Source organism: Vulpes vulpes, chromosome 2, assembly GCF_048418805.1.
Source record: "Vulpes vulpes isolate BD-2025 chromosome 2, VulVul3, whole genome shotgun sequence".
Taxonomy (NCBI): domain Eukaryota; kingdom Metazoa; phylum Chordata; class Mammalia; order Carnivora; family Canidae; genus Vulpes; species Vulpes vulpes.
In genome coordinates this window covers 54,705,697-54,728,695 of record NC_132781.1, presented here as the reverse complement: position 1 = coordinate 54,728,695, position 22,999 = coordinate 54,705,697, and the positions used below count along the sequence as shown (strand labels likewise).

Here is a 22,999-nt window from a genome sequence, read left to right as displayed (position 1 = left end):
AAGGGCGCCGGGACGTCAGCTCGGCGCCAGGCCTCTCCCTCTCCGTTGGGGTCCTCAGTTCCCCGAAGCGTCTGTAAGTAGGAGCGGACATCCCCCGCTCTCACGCCCCTCCCCGACCCCCTCCCCGCGGTGGGCCCCGCAGTCCTGCGCAGCCCCTTTAAGAGCCTCGAAGGTCGGGCGCCGGAGGTCGCGGCGTCCCCCGGGCTCGGGAACTGCGCTCCACCGGCGCTCGGGCCACGCTCCCCGCCATGCAGGCGCTGCGGGCCGCCCTGACCCTGGCGCTGGGCGCGGGGCTGGGCGCGGCGGCCGAGGGCTGGCGGCGGCGGAGGGCGGACGCGCGGGCGGCGCCGGGACTGCTGGGCCGGCTGCCCGTGCTGCCCATGGCCGCGGCGGCCGAGCTGCCCGCCGTGCCCGCGAAGCCCGGGGCCCCGGCGGGCGCGAGCGAGCTGGCCAAGTACGGGCTGCCGGGGCTGGCGCAGCTCAAGAGCCGCGAGTCGTACGTGCTGTGCTACGATCCGCGCACCCGCGGCGCGCTCTGGGTGGTCGAGCAGCTGCGGCCGGAGCGGCTCCGCGGCGACGGCGACCGCCGCTCGTGCGACTTCCGCGAGGACGACTCGGTGCACGCGTACCACCGCGCCACCAACGCCGACTACCGCGGCAGCGGCTTTGACCGCGGCCACCTCGCCGCCGCCGCCAACCACCGCTGGAGCCAGAAGGCCATGGAGGACACCTTCTACCTGAGCAACGTCGCGCCGCAGGTAGCGCCCGCGCTCGCCCCCCAGCCTCTCCGAACCTCGGCTGCGAAGCTGCCGAGTGCGGGCGCCGGGTCAGGTGCCTGGCTGCTCACCCCGCGCGCCCCGGGCGGGAGGTACACAGCACGCGGCGCCCAACACCCGCTCTGCAGTCCGACCTCTACTGTGCGCCTCTGGGCACCTCCCTGAGCTTGTTTCCTCGCAGTAGCGCGGAGAAAGAAGACGATGCACACAAAAGTGCTGAGCTCGCTTCCTGGCCGGCATGCACTCAGCATGCGTGCACGCTAGCTGTAATGAAGGAACTGAGGCACAGGGAGGCGAAGTGACTGGCCCATTGTCACACAGCAGGAGACCCAGGCAGTCTGTCTAGAGGACCTTGAGCTTTCAGCCATTGTCCATACCCTGCCTGCCTCCCAGGAGTCAAAGGAAAGTAACTTGCAAAGTCAGCTGGTAGCCATCACTGTGTGCCCTGCGCGGAGCAGGGCCTGGAGACTTGCCCCCTGGGCTCTGGGTGAAGCCAATGGGGTACGAGGCTCCTAGGACTTCTCTCAAAGTGCTGCAGTTCCCTGCCCATTTGACCAGACACTGGAATGCTCTAGAGCGGGAAGTCAGGAGCAGCCCCAGCTGGGCTCTGCATGTGCTTCAGATCTGGAAAGGAAAGGAGAGGGTAGGGCTGGAGAGCTGGCCTTCCCAAGAGCTCCTGGGCATGGGGGGAGGGGGGGGGCTCAGTAGGAGAGGCTTGTTTCTCTCTCTGAAGAGGGAGAACTGCCTCTTTTCCTCAGTGTGGCTCTTTGGGGGTGAGAAACGGTTTCTGGCTCCACCCTCATGGCCAGGTGGCCTAAAGGCGTCTCCTTTCTTGAACCTGTTACCTCAGCACACTTGCCCACCCCATGCTTGCCCACTCCTTTCCCCATTGGACTGTCCCCGTTTGGTGCCAGTTCCTGCCCATGTGACAACAGGGGAAGGGCCCCAGCCAGTGTCCCTGAGCCCCACCTCTCCAACCAGGTGCCCCACCTCAACCAGAATGCTTGGAACAACCTGGAGAAGTACAGCCGCAGCTTGACCCGCACCTACCAAAATGTCTATGTATGCACAGGGCCGCTCTTCCTGCCCAGGTAAGGCTCGAACTGGGGGGCCCCCGGGATGCCAGGGTCTCTCCCATCCAGTAGAGGCCCTCCTGCCACTCACAGCATCCAGGCCTGCCTCAACCTCTGGGTCCTTGTGCAGTGCCAGGTCATGTCATCTGGTTTCTTGGCATGTCTGTCTGTTCTGTGCTTCAGGCCCCCTAATTCCAGGACTGTAGCGAGATCCAGGTACCCACCTGGATCGTCTCTCCTGCCCCCGGCACCAGGCCCCAAACATGTCTCTGTTCCTCTCTTTTCTCACTTCTTGCCACATGCACCTGACTCTGTTTCTGTCCAGATAGAAAAGCCTAGCTAGCACCAGGCTGTTGCCTTGTCTGCTCTGCTTAGAGCAACCCTCCTCACCCTTCTCCTGGAGTTACGGTGTGACCTCCACCTCCTCGACCCTGAGCCTTCACTCTTGTCTCTCTGTAGCCCTGCCTCCCAGGTAGAAGGGACCGAGCTCCCCTGGGCATGCTCAGTGATTTTTCTGGCCCAATGAAGACTGAGATCAGGGAGGCAAAGGGTTGTGGGGAAGCCGCTGGCTCTGGAGTCCACAGGTCTGAGAGAGAACCCAGGCCCTACCACCTGGTCTCTGGATGCCATGGGCAAATGACCTCCATATTCTCTCCTGTAAAATGGGGATAACAGCTACTTGCTACCTACCTCGTGGTTGCTTAGGGGTAAAGTGGGGTGCTGGAGGTCATTGTAGTGAGTGCTTAGGATGGGCCAGGCGAGGCACTGATAATCAGCGGGTGCCTCCTATGGACTGTTGGAATGGAGTAGACCCTGCTGAGGGGAAGACTGGAAGTCCCTCATCCTGTGTTCTGGACCCCAGGCCCTGTGATGGCACTGGGAATTCTGGGTCATGTGCCTTAGCCTCTTGAAGCTCCCCCACCACAGGGGAGGTGGCCAGTGATCATGTGTCTACGACGAATGAAGGTGAATGCCCACAAGGCCTGAATCTCTCAGCAGCATTTATTGCCACCACCCACCCTTGCTTGGCCCAGTAGGCCTGAGGAAAACAGGGTAAGGGAATGTCTACCCTGCAGGGGGCTCCTAGCCTCCTGGGGGAGCCCAGAAGAGCCCAGAAGCCTCGCAAGAGGGTGGCAGTCCTACAGGCTGACAGGTTGGAAGTCAGGTCAGGGAAGGCTTCCTGGAGGCACAGCCCTGGGTCTGTCTGCAGGACGGAGGCCGACGGCAAGTCCTACGTGAAGTATCAGGTCATTGGCAAGAACCACGTGGCGGTGCCCACCCACTTCTTCAAAGTCCTAATCCTGGAGGCGGCTGGCGGGCAAATCGAACTCCGCTCCTATGTGATGCCCAATGCTCCGGTGGATGAGGCAGTCCCACTGGAGCGCTTCCTCGTGCCCATCGAAAGCATCGAGCGGGCCTCGGGGCTGCTCTTCGTACCCAATATCCTGGCACGGACAGGCAGCCTCCAGGCCATCACTGCAGGCAGCAAGTGAAGGTGTCACCCTGCCAGACTGTAGGGGCTGGGTCGCATTAAAAAGGTGGTGATTTCTGGAGACAAGTCTTGGCTGCATCTGTCCGGGGGGACCCTCAGGAACCTCTGGTTTCCCTGCTGCTGCTTCGCTGTCTTTGGCCCTATAGGACCTTCAGCTGGCCCGGGCACCCGCCTGGCTGAGGCCAGCCTGCAGGGTGGCCAGGGAGATGAGGATGGCTTCCTGGAGGAGAAGTGCAGCAGTGGGCTGGGGCCTGGGAGGCCTGCAGGTGCACAGCTCCTCACCTTATGGGGCTCCACCACCCAGAACCCACTCCCAGAGGCTTGGTGCCCTCCACAGAGCACCAAGGATGTTAAGAACAGGCTCAGCCCCATCCTGGCTGTGTGCCCTGCTGGGGAAGGGCCTTGCCTCTCCTCTCTGTAAAATGTGCTCATGATCATCCCTGCCTCCCAGGCTCAGGGTCAGGATTAGGGGTGTTCTCAGCCCCCAGGACAGGGTGGGTGCAGGGCTTCTGGCTAGGAGGGTGTGGCCCCTGTAGGGCCCTCCTGGACAGACTAGGGCAGCCCACCTGCATAGGTACCACTCTGAGACTACTGGAAGCCATGTGCCTCTAGTGTGCAGACCTCAGAAGAGGGTCTATGGGTTTCATGGGTGCCCAGGACTGAGGCTCCCAGAGCTGGCTGCATGCTGCCCCCCATAGTCCCATGTAAGGAAGTGGAACATTGAGTGTACAGCTGAGGAAACTGAGGCCCAGAGCCAGGTTGCCCAGGGTCTCCTGGGCCACCCAGCCTGGGAACAGCTGGATGGGCACCAGCACCCAAGAGTCTTAAGTCCCAGCTCACTCATCCCAAGTCCCTGCTGGAATCTGCTGTGGTGAGAGGCCAAGGCTGTAAGGAAACCATCTTCAGAGAAGGCTGGCTCAAGTCAGCCTTGGGCAGAGGTGCTTGGACAGTTCAGACAGGACCTCTGGCTGGCAGCAACCTGAGAACAGCCTGGGGTTGGAGCTGAGAGGCAGCAGGCTCACCTCGGTGCGGATGGTGCGGCTGCCCTGGCTAGGGCAAGTGTTGACGTACAGATCGAAGAGGACACTGGGTTCAGCCACCTCTAGGTTGGGGTCAGCATCCACTCCAGCTTCCAGGCCCTGGAGGCCCCCGAACACCACAAGAGCATGCCTGGTACCCACAGGAGGGATCAGTCACTGTGCACCACGGCCACACTGAAGGCAGCTTCCCAGAGCTCTCCGCCCCCTACACAGTAGGGGCCCAGTCTGTACAGCTCTGCCCCAGCAGACAGGTTTCCGGCTGCATTCCTCCTTCCCCAGCCCCTGCCCCAGGCTGTACCCACCGGAAGCTAGGAAGCTGGGCAGAGGTCACATCCGAGCCTCTCTCTGATGTCCCAATGGTCAGGTCATACCCGTCCTGGAAGGGGGCCTCAGCAAACACAGCACCTGGGGAGAGACCAGTTCACTGGGGGTCCTGCTTCAATGCCACAGCCACTTGGCTGCATGTGTACATATATGAGGGCAGGGTGGAGAAGGGGATTTAGGTAAGGCAGCGGCGCCCAGCCACACCTCCCCACCCCCGCCCCACTGTTCCTGGCAAGCCCCGGACTGAGCAGGGAGAAAGCACCCCTGTGCTAGCCTGGGGAAACCAAGTGGATGGTGGGTAGGAGGAGCTCTGAGAACTCACAGGGCACCTTTGACCTATCTAGTCCTTTTGTCCTATTCCCAACCTCACAGCAGACATGAATAATGAACCACAATCCTTTTCCTCAAGAGGTCCTTCACAGAATTCCAGGCAGTGCAGTCAGGGAGCCCAAAGCCCAGAGAAGGAAAGGCATTTGCCTAAGGACACACAGCATGGTGGCAGGGCAAGGACTGTGGTCTGCCTTTTAGGTCAAGCAAAGTTCTCTGTGGCCTCCCAGACGGAGGTCAGCCATTCAGAGGAGGAAGCTCTGTCCTTACTGAGGCAGGAGGCCAGCCGGACCGTGTAGCCCCAGTAGAGACCGGCTTTGGTGCGAGGGTCCTGTGATGACACAACCTTTCCCCGGTAGGTCTTGCTTTCTGGAGAGGAAGCATGGAGGCTGTGAAGATGGGGTGAGGGACAACGAGGTAGCAGGAGGTGGCTCTGAGCCCTCAGGCTGGCCAGGCTGGGAAGTTTCCAGATACCTGGGAGCTGCTTCTGGTTCAGCTGAACTGTCACACGAAGTCCAGGCTCCAAGTTCTTGTCAATCTTCACCTCCTGGGGAGAAGCCAGGAGAAATGGGTGCTGTTCCCCCAAAGGGCCAGCAGGGGTCACTGCTCTCCCAGATGCCAGGGGAGGGGGTAGTCCGTTCCTGAGGGGTCCAGGTCAACCTCTGTCCCCTTTCTCTGGCACCTGGGCCAGAATTGCTCTCAAGAGACTATTCATGGGGCACCTGGGTGGCTCAGTCAGTTAAGCAGCTGACTAGATTTTGGCTCAGGTCAAGATCCCAGGGTCTTTGGATCGAGCCCCACTTTGGGTTCTGCATTCAGTGGGGTCTTTTTTAAAAAAAGATTTCATTTTTTATTTGAGAGAAAGAGCAGAATAAGAGAGAGCACAGGCAGGGGGAGAGAGAGAAGCCGGCTCCCCACTGAGCAGGGAGACAGACGTGGGGCTCGATCCCAGGACCCTGGGATCATGACCTGAGTTGAAGGCAGATGCTTCACTGACAGAGCCACCCAGATGGCTTCAAATAAACAAATCTTAAAAAAAAAAAAAAAAAGAGTGAGAGACCATTTGTGCAAAACAACCACCACAGGACACTGGGTAAAGATGAACACTCTGGGCATGGCACAAAGCAGAAAGTATTTTGCGAGATGAAATCCTAATCTTCTACATTTTGAACAGATGTGGCTGTGCCACTTCCTAGCTACAGCAGTTTCGGCAGGCCACGTAACCTCTCCCAGCCTTGGTTCCCTCCTCTGTCAAACAGCAAACTCTCCATAAACAGCTCCTGTTACACTGCCCAGGGCCCGGCATGAGGTCAGTGCAAGCTGTGACAAATGACAACCCATGTCCATGTTTGTGCCAACTCTGAATTCAGGATAGGGTACCTTTTTTTTTTTTAAGTTTTTATTTATTGATTTAAGAGAGAAGAGAGAGTGCAAGCAGGGGGAGGGAGAGAGGCAGAGGGAGAGGAATAAGCAGACTTCCCCCTGAACAGGGAGACCACCACCCAGATGCCCTGATACACACTCTCTTTTCCTTTTGAGGTTTCTCCAGTTTTCTCCTTTTGTCTGGGTCTGGGTCATCCTGGTGTGCATTTAGCCGGTCATTTCTGATCTGCTGTTTTTGAGAGGAGAGGACCCTACACACTGAAGAGTTTCTGTCTCTGACTCCAGAAGACTTGAGAGTTACCAGGTGGCGGATGTGCCAATCCCAGCACGGCTTTGCATCCTGCTGGAGCTGCCCCAGAGGGATTCTGAACTTGTTTTTTTGTAGGGTTGTGGTTGGGTTGGACTGGGTTTGAGCATGAGGACTACCTTCTGTTCATTTGCTTTTTTTTTTTTTTTTAAAGATCTTATTTATTTATTCATGAGACACACAGAGAGATGCAGAGATATAGGAAGAGGGAAAAGAAGCAGGCGCCATGAAAAGAGCCCAATACGGGATTCGATCCAGGGACTCTGGGATCATACCTTGAGCCACCCAGGCGTCCCTGTTCATTTACTTTTTTTTTTTTTTTTTCATTTACTTTTTAAGAGAGTAAATTTGCTCCTGGCTTTATCTACTGAGCCCTGTCTTAGGAGCTTCTCTGGCCCGAATCTACATCAGTGGGGGAACTGCAGGCACAGACGCCTGGGTCGAGGGCTCCCCATTCACATGACCTTGCCGGCTTTCCACGGTCAGGGTGTGTCTGCAATTTGTGTCCCAACCCACTCTTCCAATTCCTACCTTCTTCATGCCACAGTTGACAAAGGACCCATGGCCTGGCCGAGTAGGCCGGTCGACAACAATGCCTTCTCTGAACTCAGATTCCTCATCCTGACGCATGTGGTGAGGGCTGTCCAAGGGGTTCAGAAGCCCTGTGGGGAGGGAGGTGCAAAAGCACATGGTAGTATGGCAGGAACCTTGGAGGCCTGGCCCAAGTTCCAGGGCTGCCACAGATCTGCTGCTTGCCACCAGGCACAAGTCTTGCCCTGCTTGGGCCTGTTTTTTCAGCTGCACAGCAATTTCTTAGGGTCTGGGGGGAATGATCCATGAAAAATGGGGGTCAGCACCCACTCCAGCCTTACCTGCAAACTGGAGATCCTGATGCTTGGGGAAGAATGCCTTTCTTAGGTACCTAGTAAAGAACGGATCTCAGGAAATTCCCAGGGAGGCTACCTCCTGCACCTGGACCACCCCCCTCCTCCACATCATTTTTAGGGAAGCCTGCCCTTCACCCCCTTACTGTGGACACTCCAGGTACTGCAGGATCCGGGCCAGCTGTACGCATGCCTGTCCCTTCTTGCCAACTCCCCTGAATTCTCCCTCCACAGTCCTGGAGAGAGAAAGACAGGGCTTCCAGAATCTACTGTGCTTCCTTCGAGAGCTCCTCCACCCAATCTGACCTCTGCAGTGCCCCTGCTTTGTGACTCCTCCCACCAGATACACTGGGGGCATTTCAGGCAGCAGTCTCAGCCCAGGCAAGCAGGCAGTGAAAAGGATGAAGCAAAGTCAATGCTGGCAGTCCCTCCCTCCTCGCTGAGCCCCGATGCCCTGTCAGGTGGCCCCTCACTTGACATCTTGGCCTTCTTCATCAAACACCACAATCTCATCCACACAGAAGATGGTGCAGGCTCTGGCAATCTGGCCAGCCAGGTAGGTGCGAAGCTCTGGTGACTGGGCATTGTCCAGGATAGAACCTGGAAGGGCTACACTCAGGGTGTAGGGCCGACCTGGACAGGGGAGGGGCATTCATGGTCATTCCAAGAGGCTAGGGTGTGCTTCCCACATATACCCCCTCCCCCAATCCCAGAGTTAGAGAATTTTCCCTCTGGGAGGAATTTTGAGGTCAGCAAAATAGATCCAACTCCCCTTTCCAGGACTCAATCTACCCTGGAGGAAAATATATCCACAGGTCCCCTAGGCTCTCATGAGCAGGGCACATCCCTGGGTAAGGCTGGAGGTGGTTAGAGGCACTGGCCTAAATTTATACACTGGCTCTGCCCCTTACTGCCTCAGTTCTCCAGCTGTCAAATGGGGATAATAAAGCGAGCTAATATTATTAGGGCCTTTTATGTGTGCATTTACACCATAACCCTAAGAAATATTACAGTGATCTCCATCGAGAGGTGGGGAACCTGTGACCCCCGAAAGATCAAACATATGGCCCAAGGTCACACAGAAGGCAAGACAGCTGAGATATGGGTTCAGGCTGTCTAGCTCCAGAGGGGCCACCATATTCTCCCTCCCAGAGTCGCCCAAAGGGAGCCACATAAGGGAGCACCCATGAAGGACTTCCCTCCTAGCTGAAACAGCTGACATGCTCAGTTTCTGTCCCCATTGTTACCATCATCACTGGTAACCAATGGGCTTAGAGGGTACGTTATGACACCCTAACCCTTCTAAGGTTTGGGTCTCAGTTTTGTAAAACTGTATCTATATACCCTCTAAACATCTGGAGAAACTTTCACTGCAGTGTTTGCTGGGATTTTTCTTTAGAGTTTTCTGTATTTTGAGAGGGGGATTATTTTGAACAGGTATTATTTAATGAGAAAAAATACAAATTCTTATTATCAAAATAAGGGGCGCCTGGCTGGCTTAGTCGGTAGAAGATGATGCAACTCTTGATCTCAAGGTTGTGAGTTCAAGCCCAAGTTGGGTGTAGTGCTTCCTTAAAGAAATAAATAAAAATTTAAAAAGTAAATGAAAAACTAGACTAAAGCACACAGAAAGTGCTCAATAAAAAGGTAAAAAAATAACTATGATGATGAGTGAAGGTATAAAGTTATAATATGTGATGCTTATGCTTCAAAGGACTGAAGTCTACCTATGTAGGAGGTTAGGACTCAGTTTTCCCATTCTCTGGGCCTCAATTTCTCCATCAGGACAAGATGTCTGGACCCACTTGTCTCTAAGGTCCCTTCCAGATATGACATGCTCGTCCCTGCCCAGGACCCAGCCTGCTCACCCTGGTCCTCCCTCTGTGCAGCTGCCTCTTCTTCCTGCTGGAGCTTTGCCTGTTCCTCCTGTGCCTGCTGCCGCTCCAGTTTCTTCATCAGCTTGAGATCCTTCCACTTCTTTTTCTCTTCTTTCTCTGGATTGGTGGAGTGGAGAGGGACTTGGAGGGGGAGGGATATGGACCAGTCCAGGAGAGGGAGCCCTCCCAAGTAGGGTCAGCCTGGACCTTAGTGTGGAGCCCGAGGAGGCTCCATGGCCCCTTCTTTCCCATTTTGGGTGCTGTGGGGCCCAGAGGGACAAACCTGGAGGCTCTCCCCAAGGCTCTGCAGCGCACTGCTAGAGTGGCCTCCCACAGGCTGAATAGATCCCCTCCCTTCCAGACCCTTACTTACTCTGCTGCTTCCATTTTCGCCATTCGACTCTTTGGCCATGTTCACCCTAGAGTAGCAATGGAAACAGGTATAGGTAGGTGTGAGGCTGTGAGTGGGTCCCACTTCCTGCTTGGCAGCTGTCCCCTGCCTATAAATGGGGGTGGTGAGGAAACCAGGGAACCCCCCCGTACTGCCACGGCTGGGAGAACGTGGGAAGGCAAGGACCTGCCATGCTACAGTGCCCAGGACCGGATCTGGCACATAGTGAGCACTTATTACATCAAGCAGTAGGCTGTTGAATGAAATCTAACAGGAGAGAGGAGAAAACTGAAGCTCAGGGGGAGAGGACCTTCCCACTGTCGCCCTGGGAGTCAGAAGAGATACGCCACGAAAGGGCTCGAGATGGCGGGCAGGATCCCACCTCCTGAATCCACGCTCGGGTCAGAGGAGCCGCAAGGGGCTCCAGCAATGTGCCTGACGCTGAGCTGGCCCTGGCTGGGACCCCGGCACCCACACCCCGGTTTTCACAGGGGCGCACGCGGCCACGAACATGCAGCCCCTCGGCGCTCCCGGCCTCGGATCAGCGACAAGCAGGGAGCAGGAGGCGCAGCCCGGCCCCTCCACGGGCCCCCTCGCGGCTCGACCTCGCGCCCCCACCCCCAGTCCCGTCCCGGGACCCCACCTCCCGCCACCTACCGGGCCGCAGGGGCGCTTCTTCACGCGCTCCGCCATGTTCGCCGCACCCCGTCGGCCACGCCCTGCCAGTCAGGCCCACCCCTTCCGGCTACACCTCCTCTGAGCCGCCCAATCGGAGGGCCGGTGGCGCGCGGGGGCGTGGCCTAGGCGTCTGAAGGCGGTGCGCGCGCGCGGGAAGCGGGGGCGCCGGGGACGCGGGCAGGTCTTGTCGCCATCCTTGGGGGTCCAGGGGGGCAGCTTGTGCGGGGCTGTCCTGGGTCCTTGGACGACTGGAGAGTCGCGCTCCGTTTCTGCACGAGCGCGACACTTAAAGCTCAGCTCGATTTTATTCTACGTGGAGACCCTGTAGCCCAAAAGGAAATGATCTTGGAGAGAATTTAATCCGGTTCTTTTACAGATGCATTCATTTACTTTCTTTTAATTAACATACTTTATCTTTTATTTATTTATTATGATTATTTTTAAAGATTTTATTTATTTATTCGTGAAAGACACGCAGGCAGAGACGTAGGCAGAGGGAGAAGCAGGCTCCCTGCGGGGAGCCCGATGCGGAACTTGATCCCTGCACCCCGGAATCAGGACCTGAGCCAAAGGCAGACGCTCAAGCACTGAGCCATCCAGGTGCCCCAACATTTTTTTTAGGACAGATTTAGGTTTACCAAAAGTTCCCATATAACTCTTCTCCCCCACTTATTTTTCCCTACTCTTAACACCTTGCTTCACTGCGAACGTTTACTATACTTGATGAACCAATATTGATACAGTATTATTAACTAAAGTTCATAGTTTCCATTAGGATTCACTCTTTGTGTTGTACATTCTACAGGTCTGGGCAGAGACATATCATGTATCTACCATTACATTATGGTACAAAATATGTCCACTGCCCTAAAAATCTTGTGTTCCACCTACCCTCTTCTTTTTAAAAAATTTTTATTTTATTTATTCATGAGAGACACAGAGAGAGAAGAGACATAGGCAGAGGGAGAAGCAGGCTCCCTGCAAGGAGCTGGCTGCAGGACTCCATCCTGGACCTCAAGATCACGTCCTGAGGGGATCCCTGGGAGGTGCAGTGGTTTAGCGCCTGCCTTTGGCCCAGGGTGTGATCCTGGAGACCCGGGATCAAATCCCACGTCGGGGTCCTGGTGCATGGAGCCTGCTTCTCCCTCTGCCTATGTCTCTGCCTCTCTCTCTCTCTGTGTGTGTGTGTGACTATCATAAATAAAAAAAAAATCACGTCCTGAGCTGAAGGTAGATGCTCAACCACTGGGCCACCCAGCATCCCTTTATTTATTTTTAATTATTTATTTTAAATAAGCTCTATGCCCAAGGTGGGGGTGAACTCCCAACTCTGAGATCAAGAGTTGCTTACTCTACCAGCTGAGCCCTAGAAAGTATGTGGCCTTTTAAGAAACATTTTCATTAAGCAATATGCATTTCAGTTTCTTCCATGATTTCTCATGGCTTAATAGCTCATTTATTTCTATTGCTCAATTCCATTGCATGGATATGCCTGTTGTTTATCCAGTCACTTTCTGAAGGATATTTGATTGCTTCCAGTTATGTATGAATAAAGCTGCTATAAACATTCATATGCAGGTTTTTGCGTGGACAGGAGTTTTCAACGCACTTGGGTAAATACCTGGGAGCCAGATTGCTGGATAGGACAGTTAAGGCTATGTTTAGGTTTGTAAAAACTGCCAAGCTATCTTCTGATGTGACTAGACCATCTACACTCCTGCCAGCCATGAATGAGCTAAGCTTTTTTATGTAAATAATTTTATTTTATATTAATAATTTTGAGGGGCACCTGGGTGGCTCAGTGGGTTAAGCATTTTCCTTTGGCTCAGGTCATGATCTTGGGGTGCTGGGGGGGGCCCATGTCCGGTTCCCTGCTCAGCCAGAAGTCTGCTTCTTCTTCTCCCTATGCCCCCCATGCTGGTTCTTGCTCCCAAGTGGGAACTCTCTCAAATAAATAAAGGAAATCTTTAAAAAATATTTAAATTTAGTCAGTATTCAATCAACAAATAGTTATTGAGCAGGGCCTATTTTGAGGCAGGAACAGGGACACAATGGTAAGTAAAGGCAGACATTGAATAGAGGAGAGATTAATTTTTTTTAACTTTTTTTTTTTTTTTTTTTTTTTTTTTGCCATGAGAGACACAGAGAGAGAGGCAGAGACATAGGCAGAGGGAGAAACAGGCTCCTTCTGGGGAGCCTGATGCAGGACTCAATCCCAGGACCCTGGGATCACAATCTGAGCCAAAGGCAGACACTCAACCACTGAGACACCAGGTGCTCCCTTTTTTAAACTTTTTAATTGAAAAAATTCTTTTTTTTCTTTTTTAAAAATATATTTTAAGTAATCTCTAGGCCCATTGTGGGGCTTGAACTCAACCCCAAGATCAAGAGCTACATGCTCTACCGACTAAGACAGCCAGGTACTTGGGGAGAGGTTTCTAATTCAGTGTATGTGTTAACATTCCAAGGGGTGTGTTTATTTCTCCAGCCTCTCCTTCCCCTCTGAATGAGAAGTCAAATCATTTATACATCTCAGGCAGATCTGCCCTCTCAAGCTGGCTGAGGTTACTCAGTTGAAGATCTGGAACTTCTATAGTCACAGATTTGAGTTACGGGCAGATTTTAGATTGGTTCAGGAGACATGGAAACTTTGCGGGTGGGAGTGGGGATTCTACCCATGAAATCTATGGGGTTATCCCACCAGGGACTTTCTTGCCATCAGGCTATGTGTCTCTTGGCCAAGGGACTCCAAAGCTGAGCCTCTGAGCTTGTATTTTGTTTTGGTTTTTAATTTTTTTTTATTTATTTATGATAGTCACACAGAGAGAGAGAGAGAGAGAGAGAGAGAGAGAGAGGCAGAGACACAGGCAGAGGGAGAAGCAGACTCCATGCACCGGGAGCCCGACGTGGGATTCGATCCCGGGTCTCCAGGATTGCGCCCTGGGCCAAAGGCAGGCGCTAAACAGCTGCGCCACCCAGTGATCCCCTGAGCTTGTATTTTGTTTCTTGACTTTGGAACTGTGGGAGTAAGTACCGAGTCATGGTTCGGACGGGGAGAGAGGGAAGTGGGCTAAGCCACAGCCCATAATGCGATCCAAAAGCAATTTTCCAGGGGATCCCTGGGTGGCTCAGTGGTTTAGAGCCTGCCTTCCGCCTAGGGTATGATTCTGGAGTCCCGGGATCAAGTCCCATGTCAGGCTACCTGTGAGGAGCCTGCTTCTCCCTCTGCCTGTGTCTCTGCCTCTCTCTCTCTCTCTCTCTCTCTCTGTGTGTCTCTCATGAATGAAAAAATAAAAAAAATCTTAAAAAAAATTAAGGGGATCCCTGGGTGGCTCAGTGGTTTAGCGCCTGCCTTCGGCCCAGGGCGTGATCCTGGAGACCCGGGATCGGGTCCTGTGTCCAGCTCCCTGCATGGAGCCTGCTTCTCCACCTGCCTGTGTTTCTGCCTCTCTCTCTCTCTCTCTCCCATGAATTAATAAATAAAATCTTTTAAGAAATTAAAAAACAAAGAAACAAAGCAAAAGCAATTCTCCGATACCAGATGGGTATCCCACACTTCAATTCTAAGAAGCACTCGGAGTTGGTGGAGATCCCATAGGTAAGGGCTCAGTTCCATAAGATCGCCCCCCATTTCAAATACCAGCAACAAGTGGGGTCTCTAGGCTACCCACAGTTCTGCCTGGGTGTCTACATATTGGGGCAATTCCAGCATTCCCCTGGAGTTCAATAATTCCATGTAATGATTCACAGCACTCAGGAAGGTGCTGTATTTACATTCCCATCATAAAGGATACAACGCAGAAACAGCCACATGGAAGAGGTTCACAAAATAAGGTTTTGGGAGAGGAAGGTGCCTTCTCCTGATGTACCACCCTCTCAGCATATGGATGTGCTCACCAACTTGGAAGCTCCTTGAGCCTCAGATTCAGGGTTTTTATATGGGGTTTTATTCCCTATGCATGACTGATTAAATCATTGGCCAAATTAAGTAACTGAACTCAATGTTTGCTCTCTCTCCCCTCCATCAGGGCCTGGGGTTGGTACTGGAAGCTCTGACCCTCTAATGACATAGTTTAAGGGGCTTATTATGAATACAAAAGACAGTCCTAGCTCTCAGGGAATTTCAAGGGTTTTAGGAGCTCTGTGCCAAGAACCAGGAACAAACACTAAATGCATTTGATTATATGTTCCCATCAGCTCCCCTAATTATTATTATTTTTAATTAATTAATTTATTTATTTATTTGAGAGAGAGAGAATACACATGAGCAGTGAGGAGGGGTTAGAGGCAGGGGGAGAAGCAAACTCCCTGTTGAGCAGGGAGCCTGATGTGGGGAGCTTGAACCTAGGACCCTGAGGTCATGACCTGAGACAAAGGCAGATGCTTGACCGACTGAGCCACCTAGGCACCCCCGGCTCCCCCAATTAAATGTATCATATGAGCAAGCACATGGATCTGCAATGTAATCCAACTTCAAGTTCCCAGCATCATCTTCCAGATGAATTTAGGAGCTACATCTTTGCCTTCCAGTGAGATGCCCACCCCTGGGAACAAACCCATTTCTATCCTTGCCAGGTCACATCACCTCCAAAGTGGCTTCCTCACTGTTAAAACGCAGATAGTAACTCCCATCTCAGAGGGCTGTTCAACGAGATGGTGGGCATGTAGGCTTGTGGCACATGGGGGTGCACAATTCAACGAGCTACTTCCTTCCCCTTCTGTCTAAACTCCCTGGCCCTCGTGGCCTGCACTCTAACCCCTGTGGGATAGGCCTGTGTAGACACTCAGCTGAGGCCTCCCATCTCCTACACACATGTACACATGCTACAGAGACACCCCCTGACCCCCATCTGAGCCCTAAGTTCTAAGCCCGTTTTCCCACTAACTGTGACTTCGGACAAGTCCCCAGTCTCTGCCCTTTTCTAAGCCTCTGTTTGACTCCACAAAACACATCTGTACAAAGAGGGGCTCTAAGCTCCATGGAGGCGCCTTCCACACCCACTCTGCCCAAGTCCCCATCAGCGATCAGCACCACGGCATGAAGCAGAGAGAAGGAGCAAATAAGAGCCGGAATAACTTAAAAGTTTATTATGGGTGAAGAGTACTAGCTTGGAGGACTCAAGCCTAAAGACTACTACTTCCCAAGGTTATTGAACTAGATAAGAAAAGGGAGGGATGCTGGAGCCTTCGCTGGGGCCAGTGCAGGGCTGGGGCTCAAGACCGGTGCACTGATGGACTCTGTCCGTTGAGTCCCAGGCAAGTCTGGGGAGAATACGGAGGGGGCCCAAGACTATGACCCAATCTAGGGAGGAGCAGGGAGAGGCCCAGGTCAGGTCCACCTCACCACCATGACAGGAATATAGGCACTGTGGGAAGTGCTCGTGAATCCACCAGGACCAAGAAAGAGGGCTCTTCCTTTCTTCCATGAAAGGGGGCATCCCATAACACAGAGAAGGGGGCCCAGGATCAATCTACACCCAACCTGGGAATGGCTGAAACCCAGATAAAGAGCAAGCAGGAACCAGGTGGGGCAGGATGGAGCAGGCGACATCAGGGCCTGAGCTCTTCCTTCCATTTTTGCAGCTTCTCATCCATGGCCTGCAGTGTGGATTCATCCTGTGTGGACACAGATGGGTCCTACCCCTCTCCCCACACCACCAACAGGCTGCAGGGGTCTGGAGGAGGCCCGCCCTCCCCTCCGACAACCCGTCCTTTACCTTCACAAAACAGAAGCGGATATAGTGGTCAAAGTGCTTCTGATGTGGCCTGCTGTAGAAGATGGAAGCCGGAATGGCCGCCAAGCCCTGGGGAGGAAGAAGTGCACATCTCAACACAGCCCCACAGCATGGCAGACCTTGGCTGGTGGGGTGCAGACAGAGGGCTTCCCATGAGGGGCTGGGGGAGGGGAAGTTAGCTTCCATGCAGCACCTCCCAGGACTGGGCCAAGTCAGGGGAAAAGAATGGCAGAGCTCGGTTCCCAGGCCCTCCCTGTGTACAGAGGGGAGGTGGAGGGACGCCTGGGTGGCTCAGTGGTTGAGCAGCTGCCTTTGGCTCAGATCATGCTCCCGGGGTCCTGGGATGGAGTCCTGCATCCAGCTCCCTGCAGGGAGCCTGCTTCTTCCTCTGCCTCTCTCATGAATAAATAAATAAAATCTTTAAAAACAACAACAACAGAGGTGAGGTGGAGGCTGTGAGCAGGGAGTGCCACCTGGCAGGTCAGGGCACAGGCCAAGAAGAATAAGCCTTAGGGTCAGAGCTCAGAGCTGCATGAGCTCAGGCTGAATGCATCAACTCCACACCAGCCTGCCCCAGCAGAGTGCAGGGATTCCTACCGGCCTGCCCCAGCAGCTTTTGGCAAATTCCAGACAGACTCCCCATTCCTTGACAGAGATGCACCCCTGTTCCAGGGCTGATGGCAGACGATGGGCTGGATTTGTGCCCAGCCTGTAAAAAAACACACAGAGGCCCTGACAGAGCCTGGCCCACCTTGTTCTTGATCATCCACTTGACAAAGCGTCTGTCATAAGGCTCATCCTCGTCACCAGGCAAGTCGGGCATCTTCTTCTCTGGGGACAGAAGCCACGCTGAGCCCTGGGCAGCCTCCAGCCCCCACCCCATCCCTGGCCCAGCCTGGTCAGTTCTGCTCACTGAAGTCTGAGATGTCTGCAATGAAGAAGTAGCTGCCCTGGGGGATCACGGGCTTCAGGCCTACAGACTGCAGGCTTCGTATCATGTGGTCCCGACAGCGCTGCATGGCTTGTGGGAACTGCACAAAGTAGCTGCTGGGTTGGCCGAAGTGCAGCTGCTCATGTTGGAAGCTCTGGGCTACTGCAGCCTGGGGGGGTTGGAGAGGGTGCACAAACAGGTTGGGGGGGATGATCTGACCCTGGGGCTCTGTTATTGCCTCTCCCCCCACAGGGGGGTCCCCTGCCTCTCCTCACCTGGCCCTGCGTGGGGCAGTGATAGATAGAGTTCTGGTGCACAGTGCGCAGGTGCTTCACGAGGCTATCTGGGCCCAGGACCCAGCCCACCTGGACCAGGAACACAGGGAGGGGGTGAGGCCTTTCAGGACCTGGCCATACTCCTTAATTCTTGGCGCAGCCTTGCTTGCCCAGGATCGTGGGGGGAGGTGGTACCCCAACCCTCATCTACTTACCTTCCAGCCAGTGGCACTAAAACTCTTCCCAGCGCTGCCAATGGTCAGGGTGCGTTCCCACATGCCAGGGAGGCTGGCTGCCCAAGGCCAAAGAGAGTAGTGACTGAGATGGAAGTGAGGAGCAGGGGAGGGGTAGTAGCTGGGCCCCGGTGGGCACTCGGGCTCTTAACCCTCTAGACTGGGCTCTGTGCTATTTACAGGGCTTATTTCGGCTCATCATCATGAGAACCCTGGGAGCAGTGCCATTGTGTTCTCCGGCTCTCAGAGAGGTAAAGCCGCTGCCCCAGGTCACACACATGACCTGTGTGGCTCCAGATCCAATCACGGGGCCTGCACTGACTCCCAGATTGGGCTCAAGGCCCCACTAAAAATATCCAGGGGAATGGAGGCCCCCAGGCTGGCGTGGCTCACCAATGCTGGTGTGCTGGTAACCATCGTAGACCAGCCACTGGTAGACCTCATCGGTGATGCATATCACGTCGTGCTGCTGGCACAGGTTGGCCACCAGCTCCAACTCTGCCTTGGAGAACACCTGTGGGGCCCACCCCCAAACAGAGAGGCCTTCTCAGAGAGATGAACAGATATCATTCCTTGCAACACTGACCCTGGGAGGTCTGCTGCAAGATAATACGAAATATATATATTGGTCTCTGCACCCAGTTCCTGGCATAGAGCTCCTAAAACCCTTGTGGTGACAAGGAGCAAGGAGCATCTCTTGTGCTAATATTTGGTCTTTGACCCTGACACAGGGCTCCTGAAACTCTCACTGAATTCCTAAGTGATAAGAGCACTAGAAATGTGTTTTGTTCTAATGAGATGACTCTGAGTAGACACCTGGGTGGCTCTAGGGTCAGGGCTGGTCACCAGAATGCCTAAGCCATGATCAGAAGCTTGGATTTTCATCCCCACCTTCATCCTAAAGAGAGCAGAAGGGCTGGAAATGGAGTTAATAATAATTGATCATGGGGCACCTGGTGGCTCAGTTGGTTGAGCATCTGCCTTCAGCTCAGGCTGTGATCCCAGGGTCCTGGGATTGAGCCCTGCATCAGGCTCCCTGCTCATTGGGGAGGTTACTTCTCCCTCTGCCTCTTCTCCTCCCCCTGCTTGTGCGCTCTCTCTCTCTGTCAAATAAATAAATAAGATCTTTAAAAAATAATAATTGATCATGACTATGAGAGGAAGCCTTCATAAAATACCAATAGTACAGTGTTTGGGGTGCTTCCAGATTGGTGAACACATCCATATACTGGGAGGGTAATGCACCATAGCTTCTTGGGACCCTCTCAGACCTCACTCTGTGTATCTCTTCCTCTGACGTTGTGTCCTTTCTCATCTGTATAGTTTCTCATCTCCTTTAATAAACTGATAAACCTAAGTAAGTGTTTTCTGAGTTCTGTGAGCCATTATGGCCAAGTAACAGAACCCAAGGGGGTGATAGGAACCTCAAATTTATAGCCCATTGGTCAGAAGCGCAGGTGACAAGCTGGACTGGCATCTGAAGGGTGGGCAGCCTTATGCGGCTGAGCCCTAACCTATGGGATCTGACATTATCCCAGCTGGTGTTGCAGAATTACTGGGTGTGGGACGTCCCACCACCAGGGTCAGAGTGTTGTAAGTGCAGTGGTCACCTGAGAGGAAAGACACACCCAGTTGGATAACTGGAGTTTCTTCTGTATCACTTCTGTCACATTACCAATTTACATATGAGAAGGCAGTCTGAGAGGTGAGGTTACCCCAGGGTCTTGGGGGAGCCAGGGAGGCACCCAGGCTGCTACACCAGCCAGCACTTATACCTTTCACACCCTCCTTGGGGATTCCTGCCCCTGTCCCCAGGACCTTGGGGAGCCTTGGTCCTCAGAGCTCATTACAAGTTGCCCTCCTATTTCACAGATGAAGAAACTGAAGCCCAGCACAGCATATCAGTAACACAGCAGGGACTTGAACCCAGTCCAGAGGGGTCCCTGGAAGGAGGTCTCTCAGGTACCTTTCCCACGGGGTTGTTGGGTGTGTTGAGGATTAGGGCTTTGGTACGAGAAGTAAACTTGCTGGCCAGCTCTGTGGGGTCCAGCTGCCAGTTGCTGGCGGAATCCAGTTCCCCATCCTGGGTGGGGCTCTGTAAGAGGATGTGGGAGGGAATGGCAATTAATTACAGACCTGGGATTCAGCTCCAAGGATCTCACCCTCCTTCATAGGTATCTGTCCCCAACCTCTCTCCTCTGGGAGTCTGGATATCCCTCCCCACCCTGGAGAAACTGGCCTCCTTTACCTCCTTACTTTTTTCCCACCTCCCAGGGGCCAACACAACACACTCCTTGGACCCCTCTGCCTACAAACATCCCGACCAGCATCCTTACCGGCTTCAGGGTCACAAACACAGGGTGACCCCCCGCCATCAACGTCATGGGTTCGTAACAGTCAAAAAATGGCTCTATGATGATGACCTAGCAGAAAGACCAGATTAGCTAGTATCAGCATTGCCCCTCACCCCTCATCCCTACCCAGCCCAAGCCTTGCTCCCTCACCTCATCTCCTTCATCCACCAGGGCCTGGAAGGCTGTGAACAGGGCCCCGTAGGCACCCACGGTCACCAACACGTTCTCGAGTGGGTCTATCTCCTGTCCCAGCAGCTTCCCAAAGAAACTTGCCAGGATTTTTGTCAGGGGTGGGTAACCCTGCCAGGACAGCAGCGGTCAGCCGGTCAGCCGGTCAGCCGCCTGCCTGGCTCAGTTTGCACCCACCCTCCCGCTCAGCTGCATCCAGGCAGTTCTGGCACTCTCTAGCAGCAGGGCTGAGGCAAAGTTCACTCCTACAGGGTGAGTTCTTTCATCTCCTCCACCAGCACTGGCCATCAGGCCTGTTCTGTGCAGGCCCAACATCCAGGGCTAGGATTCAGTGGAGAACCGGACAGAGTACATGCCTTGGTGGAAGCCTCCACTCCACAATTTAACCACCTCCCTCTTAGTTTAAGAAGCACATGTGTACCATCTGCTCATCCCAGCAGCCTTGCAGTACCTGTATTATTTGATCCTCACCATTTGGCAAGTAGAAAAACAGAGACCCAGAGACAAGAAGTGACTTGCTCAAGCTCATGCACAGTTAAGGTGCAGGAATAGGATTTTATTATGGAAGCACCCCATTGAGAGGAAGACTGGATTCATATGCCTGTTTGCAGAGGACATTTATAAAACACTCAGGTTGAACCAAATGACTGAAACCTCAAAGTCTAGAACTTCACTAAATAATTCACTCAACTCGACTTGACCATGTAAAAATTAAAAATTCCTGTACAGCAAAATATACTATGAGCAAAGTTAAAAGACAAAACTAAGAGAAAAAGGTATACAAAACAAGAAGACAAAGATATAGACTTAACTAAAAAAATGGAACCGGTCCTGAAAGAAAAAGTACCGATGCCCAATGCACATAGGAAAAGGATAATGATTGAAAAAAACAAATAAAAGTAACAATGAAATATTGCTATAAGAATATAATATCAATATGAAAGACTGATAATGCCCGTGGTTGGCAAGAGTATGAGACTAGTGTGTTGGTGGGGATGTGAGTAAACCTTTTTGGAAGGCAGTTTGACAACATCCATCACAGGTTTAAATTCTTACACCCTGGGCAGCCTGGGTGGCTCAGCGGTTTAGCGCCACCTTTGGCTCAGGGTGTGATCCTGGAGACCCAGGATCGAGTCCCACATCGGGCTCCCTGCGTGGAGCCTGCTTCTCCCTCTGCCTATGTCTCTGACTCTCTCTCTCTTTCTGTGTGTGTGTGTGTGTGTCTCTCATGAATAAATAAATAAAATCTTAAAAAAATAAAAAAAAAATTCTTACACCCTCTGACTCTCTAGTTTTACTTCTAGGGGTTTGTCTGAGAGAAACGCTTACATGTGTGTACAACGATATATACCCAGAAATATTCACTGTGCCATTGCTTCTAATAGGGAGATAGCCAAATCGGGCCATTAGGGCAGGGCTGGTTCAGGAAACAATGGCATAGCTATGCAATTGGAACACTAGGTGGCCCTTAAAAAGGACGAGGCTGTTCTGACATGGAAAGTTGTCCATGACATGCTGTTTAGTGAAATAATCAGGTTACAGAGCATTATAGCATGAGTCCAATTGTGTTAAAAAACCCAAATCTCGTATGTTACATATATGCATGTGTGTGTATGTGTGTGTGTGTGTGTGTGTGTGTGTTCAAATAGCACTTTAAAAAGTTAAAAGTTGGGAATCCCTGGGTGGCTCAGCGGTTTAGTGCCTGCCTTTGGCCCAGGGTGTGATCCTGGAGTCCTGGGATCAAGTCCCACATCGGGCTCCCTGCATGGAGCCTGCTTCTCCCTCTGCCTGTGTCTCTGCCTCTCTCTCTCTCTCTCTCTCTGTCTCTCATGAATAAATAAAAATAAAATCTTTAAAATAAAATAAAAAGTTAAAAGTTTAAAAGTCTAAGAGCTCAGTCAAATAGCAAACTCTTGGCCATAATTATCTCTGGATGGTGGAACTGGAGGGAATTTCCCCCAGGTAATTCTGAGGCATACCAAAGTTTAAGAACCATTTGCTGCTTTACTAAACCAAGGACTGGCAAATATTTACCCTGTGACCTTTATAGAAAGAGTTTGGATTAGAGTCAGATCAGTCAGCAGCTTGTCTTTCAGGACTCAGCTTAGGTGTCACCTGCTCCAGGAAGCCTTCTCTGGTCTCCCCAGATTTCATTCCCTTCTTCCTGCTTCCACAGCATTCCATCCTCCCCTATTACAGCATATCAACTGCCTTGTTTTGTTTTGTTTTTTTGCCTTCTTTTCCTCCTAGGCCCTGAGCTCCCAGCTCATAGTTTTTTGTCTATCTTTCCCCAGACCATGAGTTGTCCCAGAGCCTGAAACAGAGAAGACACTCAGTGAATACTGAACTACAGCCACACTAAATTCTCAGGACTTTGCCCCAGAACCCTGACACCCACGTAGGCATGATGTTCAGAACGGCTTGACCCTTCCTCCCCCGGGGCCTCCTTGAGGCCTGTGTCCCAGGGCCCAGGTGAGGCTGGGAAACTCACAAACGCCTTGGTGTACTGGTTGAGCATGAAGTCACTGCTGAGAGCCAGCTGAAAGGCTTGAAGTGCGAAGTCTGGGGGTGGGAAGTCGGGGAAGCCTTGGCCCAAGTTTACGGCATCATACTCGCTGGCCATTTTGGTGCACTCCACCCTGAGCAACAAATGGAGAATTGATACCAGCCCACCCTGACCTGGACTTACACCTGTTTCCAGGGCAGGATGAACAGTGCACCAGGCTCATT

General features: G+C 53.1%; 3 protein-coding genes across 30 annotated transcripts in view; 1 reads left to right on the top strand and 2 right to left on the bottom strand.

Annotated features, from left to right (window-relative positions):
- The first annotated feature begins 102 nt into the window (after positions 1–102).
- Positions 103–3,407, top strand: ENDOG (endonuclease G). The gene is made up of 3 exons (XM_026009222.2): positions 103–758; positions 1,758–1,867; positions 3,060–3,407. The coding sequence occupies exons 1-3, from the start codon at positions 249–251 to the stop codon at positions 3,340–3,342; spliced, it is 903 nt and encodes a 300-aa protein (XP_025865007.2). The 5' UTR covers positions 103–248; the 3' UTR covers positions 3,343–3,407.
- SPOUT1 (SPOUT domain containing methyltransferase 1) lies at positions 2,834–10,874 on the bottom strand. Its single transcript, XM_026009457.2, has 12 exons — positions 10,532–10,874; positions 9,857–9,902; positions 9,475–9,600; positions 8,080–8,239; positions 7,753–7,842; positions 7,595–7,644; positions 7,254–7,384; positions 5,507–5,579; positions 5,303–5,401; positions 4,684–4,786; positions 4,364–4,511; positions 2,834–3,561 (listed from the first exon to the last, which is right to left on the bottom strand). Exons 1-12 carry the CDS (start codon positions 10,565–10,567, stop codon positions 3,493–3,495), a joined length of 1,131 nt encoding a protein of 376 aa, XP_025865242.1. The 5' UTR covers positions 10,568–10,874; the 3' UTR covers positions 2,834–3,492.
- Positions 10,875–15,618: 4,744 nt separating this feature from the next.
- The window catches only part of KYAT1 (kynurenine aminotransferase 1), a 29,052-nt gene continuing 21,671 nt past the window's right edge, over positions 15,619–22,999 (bottom strand). For 12 of the 28 annotated variants that reach the window (XM_026009462.2, XM_026009461.2, XM_026009459.2 and 9 more), the window contains 11 exons: positions 22,761–22,908; positions 20,231–20,380; positions 20,063–20,149; positions 19,693–19,821; positions 18,120–18,240; positions 17,709–17,785; positions 17,494–17,583; positions 17,201–17,387; positions 17,039–17,118; positions 16,270–16,356; positions 15,619–16,168 (listed from right to left, as the gene is read on the bottom strand). In XM_026009462.2, coding sequence (XP_025865247.1) covers positions 16,103–16,168; positions 16,270–16,356; positions 17,039–17,118; positions 17,201–17,387; positions 17,494–17,583; positions 17,709–17,785; positions 18,120–18,240; positions 19,693–19,821; positions 20,063–20,149; positions 20,231–20,380; positions 22,761–22,908 — 1,222 coding nt within the window. In that variant the 3' untranslated portion in view covers positions 15,619–16,102. Of the gene's footprint in view, positions 16,169–16,269; positions 16,357–16,884; positions 17,119–17,200; positions 17,388–17,493; positions 17,584–17,708; positions 17,786–18,119; positions 18,241–19,692; positions 19,822–20,062; positions 20,150–20,230; positions 20,381–22,760; positions 22,909–22,999 lie in introns of all 28 variants that reach the window. The other 16 variants (XM_072741603.1, XM_072741555.1, XM_072741558.1 and 13 more) reach the window with 3 other exon arrangements.